The 21338-nt window shown below is 43.7% G+C and overlaps 1 protein-coding gene across 1 annotated transcript in view; it reads right to left on the reverse strand.

Annotated features, from left to right (window-relative positions):
• Positions 1-9750, reverse strand: part of SLC15A2 (solute carrier family 15 member 2) — a 63757-nt gene extending 54007 nt beyond the window's left edge. The window contains exon 1 of the mRNA XM_063429188.1: positions 9673-9750. Coding sequence (XP_063285258.1) covers positions 9673-9700 — 28 coding nt within the window. The 5' untranslated portion in view covers positions 9701-9750. The remainder of the gene's footprint in view (positions 1-9672) is intronic.
• Between the last annotated feature and the right edge of the window lie 11588 nt (positions 9751-21338).

Consider the following 21338-nt stretch of genomic DNA (forward strand, 5'->3'; position numbering starts at 1 on the left):
ACAATGTGTGTCACTGTCTGTACACTGTGTGTCGCTGTCTATATACTGTGTGTCGCTGTCTATATACTATGTTTCACTGACGATACACTGTGTCGCTGTCTATTTACTATGTTTCGCTGACTATACACTGTGTGTCACTGTCTATACACTGTGTCGCCGTCTATTTACTATGTGTCGCTGACTATACACTGTGTGTCACTGTCTATACACTGTGTCGCTGTCTATTTACTATGTGTCGCTGACTATACACTGTGTGTCACTGTCTATACACTGTGTCGCCGTCTATTTACTATGTGTCGCTGACTATACACTGTGTGTCACTGTCTATACACTGTGTCGCTGTCTATGTACTATGTGTCGCTGACTATACACTGTGTGTCACTGTCTATACACTGTGTCGCTGTCTATTTACTATGTGTCGCTGACTATACACTGTGTGTCACTGTCTATACACTGTGTCGCTGTCTATGTACTATGTGTCGCTGACTATACCCTGTGTGTCGCTGTCTATAAACTGTGTATCACGGACTATACACTGTGTCGCTGTCTATTTACTATGTTTCGCTGACTATACACTGTGTGTCACTGTCTATACACTGTGTCGCTGTCTATGTACTATGTGTCGCTGACTATACACTGTGTGTCGCTGTCTATAAACTGTGTATCGCGGACTATACACTGTGTCGCTGTCTATTTACTATGTGTCGCTGTCTATTTACTATGTGTCGCTGACTATACACTGTGTGTCGCTGTCTATACACTGTGTCGCTGTCTATTTACTATGTTTCGCTGACTATACACTGTGTGTCACTGTCTATACACTGTGTCGCTGTCTATTTACTATGTGTCGCTGACTATACACTGTATGTCACTGTCTATACCATGGGTCGTCAACCTGGTCCCTACCGCCCACTAGTGGGCGTTTCAGGATTCCAGGTGGGCGGTAGAGATTTTCATTTTTTTTTTTACAAATTGGGTGATTGACTGGGCAGGCGGGCGAGCGCGAGCCGGCGGTACCCCTGTGACTGGGTACCGCCATCATCACTTGCGGCCCCGGTGGCAAACCGCCGGGGCCGCATATGGAGGGGTCCATCGGGTGGCCCATGCTGTCAGGGCCACCCGATGGATGTGGATTGTGAGGGGGCCCGGTCGCGCTGTTAAAGCGCCCAGCGCTGACCGGGCCCCCTGTGATGGCATCATCTCTGCTGGGAGGGAGTGATTCCCCGGTCACTCCTCCCAGCATACTGAGAGCCGCGCGGGAGGAAGGAGGAGGAGGGAGTCAGAGTGGGAACTCTGACTCCCATCCACCTGAGCCACCACTGGACCCCAGGGAAAGTCACCCTCCTGCACTTTAAAGGTAGGAAAGAGGAGGGTGACTTAAATATAATGTGTGTTTGTTTGTGTATGTGTCTTTGTATGTATGTTTTGTGTGTGTCTGTATGTATGTCTTGTGTGTGTCTGTATGTGTGTCTTATGTATGTGTCTTGTGTGTGTATGTCTGTATACATGTGTGTCTTGTCTTTGTATGTATGTCTTGTGTGTGTCTGTATGTGTCTTGTGTGTGTGTATGTCTGTATATAGGTGTGTCTTGTCTTTGTATGTATGTCTTGTGTGTGTCTGCATGTGTGTCTTATGTATGTGTCTTGTCTTTGTATGTGTGTCTTATGTATGTGTCTTGTGTGTGTGTATGTCTGTATATATGTGTGTCTTGTCTTTGTATGTATGTCTTGTTTGTGTCTGTATGTGTGTCTTATGTATGTGTATGTCTGTATATATGTGTGTCTTGTCTTTGTATGTATGTCTTGTGTGTGTGTGTGTGTCTTTGTATGTATGTCTTGTGTGTGTGTGTGTGTGTGTCTTTGTATGTATGTCTTGTGTGCGTGTGTGTGTCTTTGTATGTATGTCTTGTGTGTGTGTGTGTGTCTTTGTATGTATGTCTTGTGTGTGTGTGTGTCTTTGTATGTATGTCTTGTGTGTGTCTGTATGTATGTATGTCTTAGTATGTGTCGTGTGTGTGTGTCTGTATATATGTGTGTATGTATGTGTGTCTGTTTCTTGTGTCTGTCTGTATGTGTCTTTGTATGTATGTCGTGTGTGTGTGTGTGTGTGTGTGTGTGCCTGTCTGTCTGTATGTTTGTATGTATGTGTGTCTTGTGTGTCTGTATGTATGTATGTATGTGTGCCAGTCTGTTATAGTGGGATACCTAGCTCAGCCTTCCTACTGGGCATTGCTATAAGGAAGGTTAAAAAAAGGGGGGAAAAAAGGTGGGGAGGGGAATTGAGGAGGGAGAAGAGGGGAGCTGACGCACAGATGAGAAATCATATTATGCGCAAACAGAGAAGTCGTCTGAATATCACCGAAAGAGGAGACCTTCGTTTGTTCCTTAAGAAAATCGAACCAGATATCAAATAAGCCTTGCAGCATCAACCTCAAGGATCTCATTAATCACTAGTAAAGGTAATTTCAATTTATTGTTTTCTCATTAAACTTTATAAGGTTAAAAACATTATAAACATGCATTAATTGAAATAAAAAGATAAATGTACGTACATTTATTTATTTTTAAACACCCCCCTTTCGAAAAAAATATTCCGCACTTGCGCGAAAACTGGTGGGCGGTAAGGAAATGTTTTCAACCAAAAAGATGCATTAGTGGGCGGTAGTTAGAAAAAGGTTGACTACCACTGGTCTATACACTGTGTATCGCGGACTATACACTGTGTGTCTGAGTGAGGATAGTGGGAATTGATGTGTAAGAGCAGAGAATTTAAAGAAAAACGTGATGACACTTTGAACTAAAACTGTAAAACAGAACTTGTTCTCAGTCATCGTCAGATAGCGATAAACCCAAATATCGAGGAGAAACTTTGCAGTGATCCGTTTCCAAGCTGCTAATTCTACAGGTCACAAATACGTGACCCCCTGGCGCTCACAGAGGAGCCTTTGTTATACAGACATCTTTCACAATCCCATGATCGCCTGCAGCTAAATGTGGAGAGGGATAATGCATTATGTACACATGTTAGTACCAGGGTCAGTCTCTGTAATATGTTAAAGGGACGGTAAAGGCTGAATAGCAGGTTCAGTCTCTGTAATATGTTAAAGGAACGGTAAAGGCTGGATAGCAGGGTCAGTCTCTGTAATATGTTAAAGGGACGGTAAAGGCTGAATAGCAGGGTCAGTCTCTATAATATGTTAAAGGAACGGTAAAGGCTGGATAGCAGGGTCAGTCTCTGTAATATGTTAAAGGGACGGTAAAGGCTGAATAGCAGGGTCAGTCTCTGTAATATGTTAAAGGGACGGTAAAGGCTGAATAGCAGGGTCAGTCTCTGTAATATGTTAAAGGGACGGTAAAGGCTGAATAGCAGGGTCAGTCTCTGTAATATGTTAAAGGAACGGTAAAGGCTGGATAGCAGGGTCAGTCTCTGTAATATGTTAAAGGGACGGTAAAGGCTGAATAGCAGGGTCAGTCTCTGTAATATGTTAAAGGGACGGTAAAGGCTGAATAGCAGGGTCAGTCTCTGTAATATGTTAAAGGGACGGTAAAGGCTGAATAGCAGGGTCAGTCTCTGTAATATGTTAAAGGGACGGTAAATGCTGGATAGCAGGGTCAGTCTCTGTAATATGTTAAAGGGACGGTAAAGGCTGAATAGCAGGGTCAGTCTCTGTAATATGTTAAAGGAACGGTAAAGGCTGGATAGCAGGGTCAGTCTCTGTAATATGTTAAAGGGACGGTAAAGGCTGAATAGCAGGGTCAGTCTCTGTAATATGTTAAAGGGACGGTAAAGGCTGAATAGCAGGGTCAGTCTCTGTAATATGTTAAAGGGACAGTAAAGGCTGAATAGCAGGGTCAGTCTCTGTAATATGTTAAAGGGACGGTAAAGGCTGAATAGCAGGGTCAGTCTCTGTAATATGTTAAAGGGACGATAAAGGCTGAATAGCAGGGTCAGTCTCTGTAATATGTTAAAGGGACTGTAAAGGCTGGAGAGCAGGGTCAGTCTCTGTAATATGTTAAAGGGACGGTAAAGGCTGAATAGCAGGGTCAGTCTCTGTAATATGTTAAAGGGACGGTAAAGGCTGGATAGCAGGGTCAGTCTCTGTAATATGTTAAAGGGACGGTAAAGGCTGAATAGCAGGGTCAGTCTCTATAATATGTTAAAGGGACGGTAAAGGCTGAATAGCAGGGTCAGTCTCTGTAATATGTTAAAGGGACGGTAAAGGCTGAATAGCAGGGTCAGTCTCTGTAATATGTTAAAGGGACGATAAAGGCTGAATAGCAGGGTCAGTCTCTGTAATATGTTAAAGGGACGGTAAAGGCTGGATAGCAGGGTCAGTCTCTGTAATATGTTAAAGGGACGGTAAAGGCTGAATAGCAGGGTCAGTCTCTGTAATATGTTAAAGGGACAGTAAAGGCTGAATAGCAGGGTCAGTCTCTGTAATATGTTAAAGGGACGGTAAAGGCTGAATAGCAGGGTCAGTCTCTGTAATATGTTAAAGGGACGGTAAAGGCTGAATAGCAGGGTCAGTCTCTGTAATATGTTAAAGGGACGGTAAAGGCTGAATAGCAGGGTCAGTCTCTGTAATATGTTAAAGGGACGGTAAAGGCTGAAGAGCAGAGGAGATCTGACATGATTTTAGAAAAAGAAAACGAGATCCATTTTGTGATGATTTTCTCTTGTACGTCATGGACAATCTCTGCAAGAATTTCACTGTGAATAGAGTGATTTCCATCAATTTCAGAACTAATTTAATATTTCAGAGAATCCGTGCAGTTTATTCACCGAATTGGAGTGAATTAAAACCAACTTGTAATAATTGGGCTAAAATAGCCAAGTTATGACGATAGCGGAATATTGGAAATCATCAATGTTTCACTAAAATGTGCTATTCAGTTTTCAGTTCACCGCAGGTTAAAGGTTAGTGAATAAACTCCACAGGATTCATTTGGGGAATCATGAAAATCCAGTCAATGAATTTATTTGCTAATTGATGTAATTTCAACTTCTAAATTCTAACAGGTTATTGGAAAATAGATCAGTTGTCTACCACATGTTTTACTGAATTAGATAGTTAGATGGCTGGGTGGATGGATGGCTGGATGGGTGGGTGGATGGATGGATGGGTGGGTGGATAGCTGGGTGGATGGGTGGATGGATGGCTGGGTGGATGGATGGCTGTATGGCTGGGTGGATGGATGGCTGGATGGGTGGGTGGGTGGATGGCTGGCTGGATGGATGGGTGGATGGGTGGCTGGATGGATGGATGGGTGGCTGGATGGGTGGGTGGATGGGTGGATGGATGGCTGGGTGGATGGATGGATGGCTGGGTGGGTGGGTGGCTGGATGGATGGCTGGGTGGATGGATGGCTGGGTGGGTGGGTGGATGGCTGGGTGGGTGGGTGGATGGCTGGGTGGGTGGCTGGATGGATGGGTGGGTGGATGGATGGATGGCTGGCTGTATGGCTGGGTGGATGGCTGGCTGTATGGCTGGGTGGATGGCTGGGTGGATGGATGGCTGGATGGATGGGTGGATGGCTGGGTGGGTGGATGGCTGGGTGGGTGGATGGCTGGATGGGTGGATGGCTGGGTGGGTGGATGGGTGGATGGATGGATGGGTGGATGGCTGGCTGTATGGATGGATGGGTGGATGGATGGCTGGATGGGTGGGTGGATGGATGGCTGGCTGGGTGGATGGGTGGGTGGATGGCTGGATGGGTGAGTGGATGGATGGATGGCTGGGTGCATGGCTGGATGGGTGGGTGGGTGGGTGGATGGCTGGCTGGCTGTATGGGTGGGTGGATGGATGGCTGGCTGTATGGGTGGATGGATGGATGGATGGCTGTATGGGTGGATGGATGGCTGTATGGGTGGGTGGATGGATGGCTGGCTGTATGGGTGGGTGGATGGCTGGATGGCTGGGTGGATGGATGGCTGTATGGCTGGATGGATGGCTGGGTGGATGGGTGGGTGGATGGCTGGGTGGGTGGATGGATGGATGGCTGTATGGGTGGATGGCTGGATGGGTGGGTGGATGGATGGCTGTATGGCTGGCTGGCTGTATGGCTGGGTGGATGGATGGCTGGCTGTATGGGTGGATGGCTGGATGGCTGGGTGGGTGGATGGCTGTATGGCTGGGTGGATGGGTGCATGGATGGATGGCTGGCTGTATGGGTGAGTGGATGGATGGCTGGGTGGATGGATGGCTGGGTGGATGGATGGGTGGGTGGATGGATGGGTGGGTGGGTGGATGGCTGGGTGGATGGATGGCTGGATGGCTGGATGGCTGGATGGGTGGGTGGGTGGATGGATGGATGAGTGGATGGATGGCTGGATGGCTGGGTGGATGGATGGATGGCTGGATGGCTGGGTGGATGGATGGGTGGATTGGTGGATGGATGGATGGATGGATGGATGGATGGGTGGATGGATGGATGGGTGGATGGATGGATGGATGGCTGGGTGGATCGCTGGGTGGCTGGGTGGATGGATGGCTGGGTGGATGGATGGATGGATGGATGGCTGGGTGGATGGATTGGATGGCTGGGTGGATGGATAGGTGGGTCCAAGGATGTGACAGTACAGAGAGTAGAATGATCAGCCAACAATGACAACGTATCAGAAAGGTCGAGAAGTATCAGTCGAGAGTTGGGAACTGTGAATTTAGCGCTGATTAACTCCAAGACATCCCAGTGAGAGATGCTGTCAGTAGCTACATGGAGCTTACAACGGGCACAAATCTTCTCAAAAATATTTTCCTCCAGGAGAAAGTGACAGAAACAGTGAATATCCAGAGACACACAGGTCCAATTCCTAAATCAGCAGATTTCTTCTCAAAAAGGAAAGGCAAAAAGGAGTCTCATGGCTTTGGATGGCCACTCTTATAATGCTCTGCCGGATATGTGGCTGGCTGAGATTACTAAGAACTTTAATTTATTATATTATTGATTCCAGAGATTTAATTTCCTGGGGTTCCATAAAATAACAGCGATATTTAACACGAGTTAGTAAATACTAATCGCTCATCTTAATCAATAGATACAAATAGAAACTCTGGGGTTCATTTTTACCTCCAACAGCCAATCAATGGCCCTGTTTTTCCCAGATTAATTTGCCATTTTGTTAATGATTTACTAACTAAAAACAAAACAAAACTGTTGTCTATGTATTAAAAATGAAAAAAAAATGAACCCAAGAGTTTGTATTTGTATCTATTCACTAAGATCTGAGAGAGTTACCCCGCTGTCAGGGTACAGGAGGGATTCACTAAGATCTGAGAGAGTTATCCCGCTGTCAGGGTACAGGAGGGATTCACTAAGGTCTGAGAAAGTTATCCCGCTGTCAGGGTACAGGAGGAATCCACTAAGGTCTGAGAGCGTTACCCCTCTGTCAGGGTACAGGAGGAATCCACTAAGGTCTGAGAGAGTTATCCCGCTGTCAGGGTACAGGAGGGATTCACTAAGGTCTGAGAGAGTTAGCCGCTGTCAGGGTACAGGAGGGATTCAATAAGGTCTGAGAGAGTTATCCCTCTGTCAGTGTACAGGAGGAATCCACTAAGGTCTGAGAGAGTTATCCGGCTGTCAGTGTACAGGAGGGATTCACTAAGGTTTGAGAGAGTTATCCCTCTGTCAGGGTACAGAAGGGATTCACTAAGGTCTGAGAGAGTTATCCCGCTGTCAGGGTACAGGAGGGATTCACTAAGGTCTGAGCGAGTTACCCCGCTGTCAGGGTACAGGAGGGATTCACTAAGGTCTGAGAGAGTTATCCGCTGTCAGGGTACAGGAGGGATTCACTAAGGTCTGAGAGAGTTATCCCGCTGTCAGTGTACAGGAGGGATTCACTAAGGTCTGAGAGAGTTATCCCGCTGTCAGTGTACAGTAAATTAATATTATCAATAAACGACATCCAGACCAGCACAAAGTAAAGCTTTATCACAGATGTAAGACGTTCTCCAAACAGGATCACATTGCTAAATAATAAACAATAACAACTTTATACCAAGGAATTGTCCTGAAATATAGCATAGACCTTTTCCCAGAAATATTGGACACATAAAGACAAATACCGACAATCCACCCCATCCACCATCCCACCCCATACACTATCCCACAGCCTACACCATCCCACCCCATACATTATCCCACCTCATACGCTATCCCATACCATAAACAATCCCACCCCATAAACAATCCCACCCCATTCACCATCCCACCTCATATGCTATCCCACCCAATATGCTATCCCATACCATAAACAATCCCACCCCATAACCTATTCCACCTCATTTGCTACCCCACCCCATAACCTATCCCACCCATCCATCATCCCACCCCATGAACGCTCCCATATCATATCCCATCCCATACACTCTCCCACCTCATCTTCTATCCCACCCCATACACTATCCCACTTTGTACACTATCCCACCCCATACACTATCCCACCTCATAAACAATCCCACCCTCTAAACTATCCCACCCCATACACTATGCCACACCATGCACTATCCCACCCAATGCACTATCCATACACTATCCCACCCCATACACTATGCCACACCATGCACTATCCCACCCAATGCACTATCCATACACTATCCCACCCCATGCACTATCCCACCCAATGCACTATCCATGCACTACCCCACCCCATGCTCTATCCATGCACTATCCCACCCCATAAACAATCCCACCCTCTAAACTATGCCACACCATACACTATCCCACCCAATGCACTATCCCACCCAATGCACTATCCATACACTATCCTACCCCATACACTATGCCACACCATGCACTATCCCACCCAATGCACTATCCATGCACTATCCCACCCCATACACTATCCCACCTCATAAACAACCCCACCCTATAAACTATCCCACCCCATACACTATGCCACACCCTACACTATCCCACCCAATGCACTATCCATGCACTATCCCACCCCATACACTATCCCACCTCATAAACAATCCCACCCTATAAACTATCCCACCCCATACACTATGCTACACCATGCACTATCCCACCCAATGCACTATCCATACACTACCCCACCACATGCACTATCCCACCCCATACACTATCCCACCCAATGCACTATCCCACCCCATACACTATCCATGTACTATCCCATCCCATGCACTATCCATGCACTATGCCACCTCATAAACAATCCCATCCTATAAACTATCCCACCCCATGCACTATCCCACCCCATGCTCTATCCATGCACTATCCCACCCAATGCACTATCCCATCCTATAAACTATCCCACCCCATGCTCTATCCATGCACTATCCCACCCAATGCACTATCCCATCCTATAAACTATCCCACCCCATGCACTATCCCACCCAATGCACTATCCCACCCCATACACTATCCCACCCCATGCACTATCCCACCCAATGCACTATCCCACCCCATACACTATCCCACCCCATGCACTATCCATGTACTATCCCAGCCCATGCTCTATCCATGCACTATCCCACCCAATGCACTATCCATGTACTATCCCAGCCCATGCTCTATCCATGCACTATCCCACCCAATGCACTATCCATGTACTATCCCAGCCCATGCACTATCTATGTACTATCCCAGCCCATGCACCATCCCAGCCCATGCAGTGGAGCAGGGTCTGTCCCTGAATCCCAGTCTAATGTACCTTTCTCTTTTTTCAGATCATCCCCCATGTCTGCTGATGCTTGGGTCCTCACGCAGATTGACACAATCTGTGCATCTATTTCTGCTATTTTGACAAGTCTAGTCAATCATTCACGTAGAGGTCACTGCCCCCTCTTAAAAACTGCCAATGATGTTTGTCATTTTCACCAGTGATTAAAGCACATGTGGCATTTCTTGCTAACCTTTGGACCAGCCCAAGACATGTGTGTGTTGTATGTGTTGTGTGTTGTGTGTGTGTTGTTTGTTGTCATAGGATGTTCCAGAGGGAGTCTGTTGAGATTCTTGGGTTGCATGCTGAGGCTGTTCATTCAGCGGATACTTGTTTACAATAAACACAGTTAAACCAACGCCACGCAGTCATGTGATGGGATTAAAGACAATTTCAATGAATTGTGCCATTCACTGCATCAGACACATCAAAGTGGAAGTGAGCCCTGGGAGGTCAGGGGTTTCTGAACTTTTAGTATTTTCATCCCTCACACTGATCTGTACTGTAAAACGTTTCACTGATAAATACCACGAGATTAAGAATAGCCTTTAATAGGTGATAAACCTTTACTTCACATCATTTACAGAGAGCTTGTAAACAGGGCACTTTATTATTATTGTTATTATTTTTTATATAGCGCCATCAGAGTCCGTAGTGCTGTACAGTGGGTGGACTAACAGACATGTATTTGTAACCAGAAAACTAGACGTACAGGAACAGAGACGTGGAGGGCTCTGCTCAATGAGTTTACATTCTAGACTTTACATATAATAATCAGATATTAATTAATGCATTTACATAGTTACATAGTTACATAGCTGAAAAGAGACTTGCGTCCATCAAGTTCAGCCTTCCTCACATATGTTTTTGCTGTTAATCCAAAAGAAGGCAAAAAACCCAGTCTGAAGCGCTTCCAATTTTGCAACACACTAGGAAAAAATTCCTTCTTGACCCCAAAATAGCAGTCAGATGTCTCCTTGGATCAAGCAGCTATTACCCCACTAATTAGAAATTATATTCCAGTATGTTGTGTTTTGCAAGTATTTATCCAATTGCAGTTTAAACATCTGTATAGACTCTGACAAAACCACCTCTTCAGGCAGAGAATTCCATATCCTTATTGCTCTTACTGTAAAAAAAACCCCTTTTCTTTGCCTTAGATGAAATCTCCTTTCTTCAAGCCTAAATGTGTGACCTCGTGTCCTATGTATAGCCCTGTTTATGAATAGATTTCCAGATAATGGTTTGTACTGGCCCCGAATATATTTGTATAATGTTATCATATCCCCTCTCAGGCACCGTTTTTCAAAACTAAAGAGATTTTAATTTTTTAACCTTTCTTCATAACTAAAATGCTCCATTCCTTTTATCAATTTTGTAGCTCGTCTCTGCACCCTTTCCAATGCCATGATATCCTTCATTAGAACAGGCGCCCAAAATTGCACAGCATATTCAAGGTGTGGTCTTACCAGCGATTTATAAAGAGGCAAAATTATATTTTCATCCTGAGAATTTATGCCCCTATTTATACATGACAAAACCTTACTGGCCTTAGCAAAGGCAGATTGACATTGCATATTGCTGCCTAATTTGTTGTCAGAACAATTCCCAAATCCTTCTCGTGTGTGGTTATCCCTAATTCACTACCATTTAGGGTGTAAATTGCTTGTGCATTCTTAACCCCAAAGTGCATAACTTTGCATTTCTCTACGTTAAATTTCATCTGCCATTTTAGTGCCCAGTCCCCCAATCTATCCAATCCCTCTGCAGCAAGGCAATATCCTGCTCACATTTTATTACTTTACAAAGTTTTGTGTCATCTGCAAACACTGTTACATGGCTTTCAAAGCCCATTTCAAGATCATTTATAAATATGTTAAATAGAAGCGGTCCCAAAACAGAACCTTGAGGAACACCACTTACCACTTTTGTCCAGCTTGAAAATTTACCATTAATGACAACTCGTTGTACTCTATCCTTAAGCCAATGTTCTACCCAAGAACAAGAATAATCATCTAGACCAATTTCTTTTAGTTTGAAGACTAACCTATTGTGAGGTGTATCAAATGCCTTGGCAAAATCCAAGTAGATCACATCCACTGCAACACCCCGATCTATACTTCTACTTACTGCTTTGTAGAATGCAATTAGGTTAGTTTGACATAACCTATGTTTCATAATACTATGCTGATTATTGCTAATAACAAAGTTCTACCCAATGAATTCCTGAATATTATCCCTTAAAGGACCACTCTAGGCACCCAGACGACTTCAGCTTAATGAAGTGGTCTGGGTGCCAGGTACCTCTAGGATTAACCCTTTTTTTTATAAACATAGCAGTTTCAGAGAAACTGCTATGTTTATAATGAGGGTTAATCCAGCCTCCAAATCCTCTAGTGGCTGTCTCATTGACAGCCGCTAGAGGCGCTTGCGTGCTTCTCACTGTGAAAATCACAGTGAGAGCACGCAAGCGTCCATAAGAAAGCATTGTAAATGCTTTCCTATGCGACCGGCTGAATGCGAGCGCGGCTCCTGCCGCGCATGCGCATTCAGCCGATGACGTCGCGATCAAGATGGAGAGGAGGAGGAAAGCTCCCCGCCCGGCGCTGGAAAAAGAGGTAAGTTTAACCCCTTCCTCTCTCCAGAGCCGGGCGGGAGGGGGTCCCTGAGGGTGGGGGCACCCTCAGGGTACTCTAGTGCCAGGAAAACGAGTATGTTTTCCTGGCACTAGAGTGGTCCTTTAATAGCCGTTCAAATAATTTTCCAGTCACAGAAGTTAAGCTCACAGGTCTATAATTTCCAGGCAAGGATTTTTAACCCTTTTTAAATATAGGAACAACATCTGCCTTCCTCCAATCCTCCGGTACAATACCTGAAACAAAAGAATCTTGAAAAATTAAATGCAGAGGTTCACTTATTTCCCCACTTAGCTCCTTAAGTACTTGTGAGTGGATACTGTCAGGCCCCGGAGCTTTATTTACATTAATTTTCTTTAATAGCTGTAGCACCTTGTCTCGCGTTATCCAATCACAAGTTATCTGCAAGTTTGTTATATCACAATCAACGCTCGTATACATATATATATATATATAACACGAACCAGGAGGGAAATGTCTTGCGAACAGAAGGAAAAATAGGTGGTTTGGCACAATGTATATGGCCCATAGTCGGTGGGCAGGAGGCCAACTTCTACACTTCTCTCGAAGTTCGTGGCAAATGTCCAGGGTAAGGAGCGTTTGTCACACCAGACGTGGACCACTTTCTCACGGTGCCTAGAGGGATATCGACTATACCTCACTGACGATGCCTAACAATGCTGTAATGATCGTCTGAGGTTGCTGTATCTCTTGTGTACAGAGAACTGGTTTGCACTAATGTGAGACTGCAGAGGCATGATCTATACACAAAAACTGCGCCATTAAGCTAAAGTTGTTTTGGTGACTATAGTGTCTCTTTAATGGAACTCTTACACAGTGTATATGTGATGGTTGTCTCCAATAACCGCACAAGAACGCAATATATAACACAGTAAGGCACAGCAGTGTCCAAGGCTATGTTACCAATTTAAACCAAAGAAAAAGTTACCTGCGCTCTCTCCCAAATTTCCTACATAGGGATTAAGGAGAGAGCTCAGATAACCTTTTCTTTGGTTTTTACTGTATGTATTGAGGCTGATGTGTACTGTGGTCGTTGCTGCCGCCCAGGAGTGATGGGAGTGAGCGCAGGACTTTTCTTTTTGTATTTGTATTCACTTTTTGTATCACACAGCTTTGTTACAATGCTGCCACCCATCCCATGTGTTCACTATTAAGTTAATAAGTATACAGGGGTGTATAGAAAAATACCCCTCTCTGTCTCATTAGAGATATATTTGCCATAAGCTCAAGGAAGCAAGGTTAAAGGTCAATGTAGGACCCACCTAGGGAGCTCTGCCTTGACGTTGGCAGGCGGGCATCCCTCCAATGGCCATTGGAGTAACTAAATGACCTCCATTTGTTTAAATATACATAGGGATTAAGGAGAGAACGCAGGTAACTATTTCTTTGGTTTTTACTGTATGTATTGGGGCTGTGGTTGTTTCTGCCGCCCAGGAGTGATGGGAGTGAGTGTAGGACTATCTTTTTGTATTTATGTTACCAATCTGTCAATGTGCCCGATGAGAATAATCTCCTACTAAAAGCCAGGATGAGTGAGGAGGAATGCTATTGACACACACCGTTGGACATCTCTTCAGATCAACGCGTTTCGCCCATTCACTGTGGGCTTTTCAAGATAAAGAGGGTGGCGGCATTGTGCAGAATCTATATAAACCTTATGGAACAATTTGAATTTCCACATTCTTAAAGTCACAGTACTGCTAACATATGTTGGCAGAATCATTCATGTGCTGTTCATCATAATACAAATATATGAACAGCAACGAAAAAATACTGTGAAATAATAATTTAAAAATAATGTTAATTAAATTATTTAAACAAGTATATATGTATCCATGATATCATTTAATAAAAAAAGAGTGCAAAAACACATTATTTAATAGAAATATTATCACATTCAATAATAAATAGAGATCAATATAAGTAGGAACAATTAACATGTATGGAAATCTTATCTCGATAAAATGATGTAATGTAATAAAAATATATAATGTAATCACAAAATATGGTGTAATAAAAACATTGCCTTATGAATATTATTTAATCCTTCTCCAGGCAATAAAATTTGTTCAAGATGTCTACTAATGTAACTCAGCAAAAATCTCACACCATCCCCCTTCAACAAACGAAAAGAGTATACCGTAAAAATATAGATCTATATAGTATCATCCTACACTCAATACGTATTAGAAGTTATTCTATGTAGAGCCACTCACTATGTATAATAAAACATTGTCCTAATGAAGATATAGAGCTTTGTATATAATAAAGACTCCTCAAGGTTTTAAACATTGAAAATATTGTGTATTTATATTGTTTTTGTATTTTATTGTACCCTAATGTAACAATGCAATGTTTTGTGGACCCAGGACATACTTGAAAACGAGAGAAACATCAATGTATCGTTCCTGGTAAAATATTTCATAAATAAATAATATATGAACCATGCATAGAAAATTTAATAAATAACATGTACTATGTAATCTATGTATGTTCATGTCTACAAAAATTCCCGGTATTTTAAAACAATGATAAAGAAGGGGGATTGTTTTCTATGTTTAAAACCCAGAGTGAGCGGCGAAACGCGTTGATACGGAGAGCGGCTTCCTAGAGTTGTTCAGTGGTGTGGTTCAATGGCATTCCTCTGTTCTTTGAATCATTCATCCTGGCTTTTGCTAGGAGATTGGTCTGATCGTGCACATTGTCAGAGTGGAAACACAGCCTTGGACACTGCTGTGCTATGTTATATATTTTGTGCTTTTGTGGTTTTTAGAGACATACCACACATACACTGTGTTCCTTTAAGGGGAAGAACAATACATTGACAATATCACACTATATATATATATATATATTTTTTCTTTGTGTCTGTTAAGGTACTTGAAGTGTATACAGTTTATTGGATACAGTGAATACATTGCTTGTTTGATATGCCGAATAGAGGATAAATTATACCCGGCTCCCTTGATCCTCATACCACCTATGTGAAGGTGGATTAACTACTGAGAACCCTTATATGAGTGTTACCCCTGACAATGTATTCAGGAGCTTATTTACTAAGCACTTACATTTATATTTACAAACTCTGCCTACAGTTAAGCACGGTGGTGGCTCGGTGATGCTTTTAGGCTGGTTTGCATCCTCTGGCACTGGAAACCTGCAGTGTGTGGAAGGCAAGATGGATTTATTGAAGTTTCAGGAAATTCTAAGAGAAAACGTCATGTCGTCTGGGAGAATGCTGAAGTTTGGACGTCATTGGACCTTCCAACAAGACAATGATCCCAAGCATACCTCAAATTCCATCAAGGCTTGGTTGCAGAAGAAGTCTTAGAAAATTCTACAGGGGCCATCACAATTACATGACTTTAGCCCCCTAGAAAATCTCTGGTGGGATTTGAAAAAGGTGGTTGCAGCTCACAAACCCAGGAATATTACTGAACTGGAGGCCATTGCTCATGAACAATGGGCCAAGATCCCTCAGGAACGCTGACAGAAGCTGGTGTCTGGCTATGAATCTCGTTTGCAGCAAGTCATAACAGCAAAAGGGTGCTCTGCTGAATACTAAATATGCTTGCCATGCAGGGGTTGAATAATGTTGAGACTGGAGAAGTCATTATAAGTTGCAATTTCAGTTGAATTTCAGGGAACCCTGTGAAGAAATCGGTGTGTTCAGTGGCGTACATACCAGGGTCGCAGGGGTCGCGGCTGCGACCGGGCCCGGCCCACCAGGGGGCCCGGCCGCCCTGCGACCCAGTATGCAGGGGCGTATTAGCCGCGAGGCAAACAAGGCATTTGCCTTGGGCGGCATTTTCCAGGGGGCGGCAAAAAAAGCCGCCCCCAAATGCCCAAGGCAAATGTCTTGTTAGCCTTGCGGCTAACAGACATGCCGGCGGGCTGCTGGGCGATCGGGCGGCACTGCCTGGCGGGCGGGCGGCCGGCGAGGGAGCACTTCCCCTGAGCTGTCTGCTCAGCTCCCTCGCCAGCCGCAGAGTGAGGCTGGGAGGCGGAGCCGGAATATGACGTCATATTCCGGCTCCCAGCCTCACTCTGAGGCGCGCGAGGGAGCTGAGCAGACAGCTCAGGGGAAGTGCTCCCTCGCCGGCCGCCCGATCGCCCAGCAGCCACTGGACCACCAGGGAAGAAGAGACACCCCCCTCCCCAGCATTCCCAAAGGTAAGGAGGCTGGGGGGGGGGGGGGGGTTAATTAAAAAAAAACGTGTTAAAAAAAATATAAAAAAAATGTGTTAAAAATAAATTTAAAAAAAAGTGTTAAAAATAAATTTAAAAAAATGTGTTAATCTGGGTGAGTGTGTGTCTGTGTCTGTTAGTGTGTGTGTCTGTTAGTGTGTGTCTGTGTCTGTTAGTGTGTGTCTGTGTCTGTTAGTGTGTGTGTGTCAGTGTGTGTGTCTGTTAGTGTGTGTGTCTGTGTCTGTTAGTGTGTGTGTCTGTTAGTGTGTGTGTCTGACTGTGTGTGTATGTTAGTGAGTGTGTATGTTAGTAAGTGTGTGTGTCTGCTAGTTTGTGTCTGCTAGTGAGTGTGTGTGTGTCTGTTAGTGTGTGTCTGTTAGTGAGTGTGTTTGTCTGTTACTGAGTGTGAGTGTGTCTGTTAGTGTGTGTGTGTTTCTGTTAGCTAGTGTATGCGTATCTGTCAGTGAATGTGTGTGTGTGTGTATTTAGTATGCGGGGCGGGGGGAAAGGTTGGGTGGGGGTGGCGCGGGAGGAGGGGGGGCGCGGGGGGAGGGGGGGCGCCTGAGTTTTGTCCTGCCTAGGGCAGCACAAAACCAGGATACACCACTGCCAGTATGTACCCACTGTGGCCAGCCTCTTCCCCTGGGGGGCCCAGGAGCCAGCCAACTCAGGGCCCCAAGAGGCTGGCCGTGGTATCACCGGGCTGGCGGGCGCGCGAGGGAGCACTTTCCCCTGAGTGCTCCCTCTTCAGCTCCCTCGCGCACCGCACTGAAACCGGAGCCGGAAGATGACGTATACATTTTCGCACCGGGGCCCCATGGGTCATGTGTACGCCACTGGTTGTGTTGACTTACTTCAATTGCTTTTGTTTGATTTGGTCATTGCAAACAGCTTAAAGCCTGTAAATGTTTTTTAACTTCTCCTTATTTAAGAAAATGGATTTGGATCAGATGTCCAGCTGTTCTGCACACTCTGGCATCTGATGCAAATTTCTTTAAATGTCCGATGTTTGTCTGTGTTTGGCCAGTAAACATGAATGTGGTGCTGAGGATGTTGGGGAAATGATTAGCCAGTGCAACGATTTATTCACTAAAGTACAAATTATAGCAAACTGAACTGAATGGGGAAAATGAGGAAAAAACAGACGAACTGAAAAAATTGCCAAATTCAGCTATAACCGCAGCTTGGCTAATGAGGCCTAAATCCTATCATTCCGTTTTCAGCTTGCTGTAATTGGAATGTTAGTGAAATGATATTTAATAACATCAGCCAGCGTTCCCGTTATTGAAGACGTTACACACTGGAGCCTGCGCTGGTTTGCTTCGGCAGACCTATTCACTAAAGTGTGAATTCCAAATATTTCAGGCTGAAATTTAGAATTCATCAAGTTAAATATATTTCCAGTTTGTTTATTGTGGGCTAGGATTTGAAATTCACTTTTAACTTTGCTGCAATCCGCCACGATTCCCACTTTATTGCCATTCGTGCCGGTGTAAGCTCCAATGTGCAGAGTCCGCAGGTTGATTAGTAACCCAGTCCAAAACTTGGGTCATAATATTACAGCCATACAATTCCAAGAACTGCATCCAGAATTTGCTAAAGGGTTTCTCTCAGATTATGAATTAACCTTGAGGGATATTTAAACCATATCTCTGGATTTGTGGCTCTCAGAAAACATGACAGCTGCAGGCAGTGATGCCTTTTAGTGACTGCCATAACTACTGCTGAGTAATTATATAAGATCCATCCACGTTGATCAGGGCTAGCTTTTAAATCACTGCATCATTTTAATTCAGCAGGTGTAGAAAATGAAAGAAATGGGAGCTGCGGCTTTAAGTGGATTTCGATGAAACCAACTAGTCATTCTGGTACAATACTTTCTTGATAAATTGCTAAATTCCCTTCTAGAAGAAATAGGGCTACCTGTTTTTTGTTTTTTTTTATAAATGTCCTAATATACAGAAGGTACCAAAAAGATTGGGGTGAGGCCAAAATGATACGACTCACCTCAGTGCAAATACAAAAATTACTGTTATGCACCACTGGCGTGACTCTAGTTGGACTTTGAAGGGTCCTACTTGGGCAGAGAAACCTGAGAAATCATGTTTCCATAGCTATCCCAGAGTTCTCAGCTTGACATGCAAATGAGCACGGACAAGCATCATGTTTCACACTTAATACTGGGTTTCTGCAGCTAACCTTAGCAATGGACGCTGTTTTAAACATAGCTTTTAAAAAACATAGCATGGGTTGTGATCCAAAAGGATCCGTGACCAGAAGCCCGCCGTGGACTGCAGTTTGGACCTTGTGGGTCTGATCAGCATGGCGTCGGTTCGGTCGGAAAGTTTAAGTCTCTCTGACAGCACTAATATACGGTAAACATTCACCTCAGCAATGTGCAGCCCGTGGCAGAAACTCTGAGGGTGTACTCTGGCAAATTGTACAGCGCTCATATTGAAGGCTATTAAAATATTTGAGATAAAGTGTAAATGGTGTCACTGCGTGATTAAGCAAGATAACAGCTGATTGTGTAGCTAGCCAATGATTGCACAGACAATAACCAAAACAACACTGAGCCGGTTCAATGTCTGATCTCCACACAGCGCATCAGAATTATCTACATTTATTTATTTCCTAGCAGAGCCGTTTTATCGTGAAGAAATGTATGAAATGCTTCATTTACGTATGTCCCATAAGCCTTTCCTGATGACTGGCTATAAACAATAGTGTGGATAGCAAAGTCCACTTCAGATAAGTTATATTGATTAATCTATACAAGAGGTTAATAAATTCCCCAGTAAACATAGATTAAATTAAATCCAGGTTTAAATCCAGGTCACCTGCCAGCTCCCACAATTTCTTGTCTACAGCAATGCGATATTACGTATAAATATTGCTTTATCAATCTATGTTTGTCAGCAGTATATGCAATCCGGTTTATTAACTAAACAGGGACTTGTAGTGAACCAGCAAATTATAGGCAGAATGAATCGCCATCTTTGGTTTTCAAAGGGTTTTGTGGGTTGCTAATATACTTTGATATGTGCCCATAGCCCTTCCCAGCTCCCACTGGCTGCTATTCTATGTAGCTGTGCATGGTGAGCCTCGTAGGCTCCTGTACAGGGCACGGTGATGTGATGTCACATATAGACCACCAGTGCAGGTTTAGTAATCCAGGGAATTAACGGAGCGATCTAGTATATTCAGTGTAGGAAACCAGGACACTTTTCTTTTTCTTGTAAACAGGTAAAAATTATTCAGAAGCGGAAGGTGGATCTAATGAAAATTTCTCCAGCACATGTTTTTGTTTTTCCAACAATGAAGAGAGAATATTTTACACATTATAAAATCACCACAAAAATACTTTTTTGGACGTCTAAGGGCCTCTCGCAGATATAGGACATTTGCCAGTCATAATCATTGCCAAGTGGCTGGCTGAGGCTCATAGGAGTTACAGATTGAGTATTTCTGAACACCCTACTAAAGGATACGAGGGTAGGCAATTTGAACTGCATTTCCCATTATCCTTTTTTAGATGATAATCTATGTGAAATCTCTGTTTAGTAAGTCATTCCCTGAGGGTAAAGATTAACATTAATTTCTGGTGACATTATCTTAACAGACCAATCACACACTGTTATTACCTGCAATAGTGTGTATTTATTACATTTATCTGTATGTAGATATAGACTTAGAATAGGTTAAAGGACTTCATTTCTTCGAGATTACCTTTTTTATATGGCATGAGCTGCTGTACACAGTTTGCTTAAAGTAGTCTCCCTATTGCTGTGTATGTTTATATACTGTTTCAAACATCACACCTGCAAACACGTACCCAACTGTGTTATCACAAACAGCGACACTCCATGCTGTCAGCAATACATTTAGCAGAGACAAAAAAATCAACAGCTTATTTAAGACAGAAGGACAGACAGACAGAGAGATAGATGTCCTTCCATTATTAACACCCGCACCACTTACAGCTAACAATTTTACAGACCTCTCGAATGAGGTTGAATGATAACACAAAATTCCTCTACGGTGAAACCTCCTCTGATCTGCCTCTCCATCTAGGAAAATAAACACAGTTCTCCAAAAAACGATGCAGATCTCCAAAGATATAGGAAAACATGTCAGGGATATGAGCAGATATACTGAGAATCGGGGTACATCATCGAGAAACCTCAGCTGCCAAAGGTAAAATCTCCCCAAAGACATGGATTCACACTGCCAGTCACTCAGCTCACGGTAATGCAAAGAAATATAGGTGCAATGCGGTAAAGAGATAATTCCTTTCTTAGCGTAGAAAAATAAAATTAAAATGTTTTAGGACCTCCAGCCAAACCCTCCAGAGGAATTTCCTCCAATTCCACAAAAGAATCCCTCCATCTGCTGCCTGCAGAAGCTGTAAAACAATGAGAAAGCAGCAAAATGACAAAATACCAGATTCCCAATCTGCTTTGATACCCATCGCTAGCGGTCACAGGGATTACAGGAGTCCATCAAAGGTGGACATTGGAAAATGTTAAGAAAATGATATGATTTGGAGGATGAAAAAGTCATCGTATTGTGTTGGCGTTCATTGCAATGATGAATAAAAAGCATTATACTCGGATGATTTTACAGGGGACATTACGTATCCAGATTCTTTTGTATTCACTACTGTTTATTTATGAGGTTGCTTGAACTATTTTAAAATCCTCATTAGATAGATTTTAACAATAAAAAATACACATCTATAGTATCGTTGTCATGTGAGCGTCTGTTGGTAAACACGTCTGCGGACAAACAAATCTCTATTTAACCCCTTAA

The sequence above is a fragment of the Pelobates fuscus genome, chromosome 8, assembly GCF_036172605.1.
Source record: "Pelobates fuscus isolate aPelFus1 chromosome 8, aPelFus1.pri, whole genome shotgun sequence".
Lineage (NCBI taxonomy): Eukaryota > Metazoa > Chordata > Amphibia > Anura > Pelobatidae > Pelobates > Pelobates fuscus.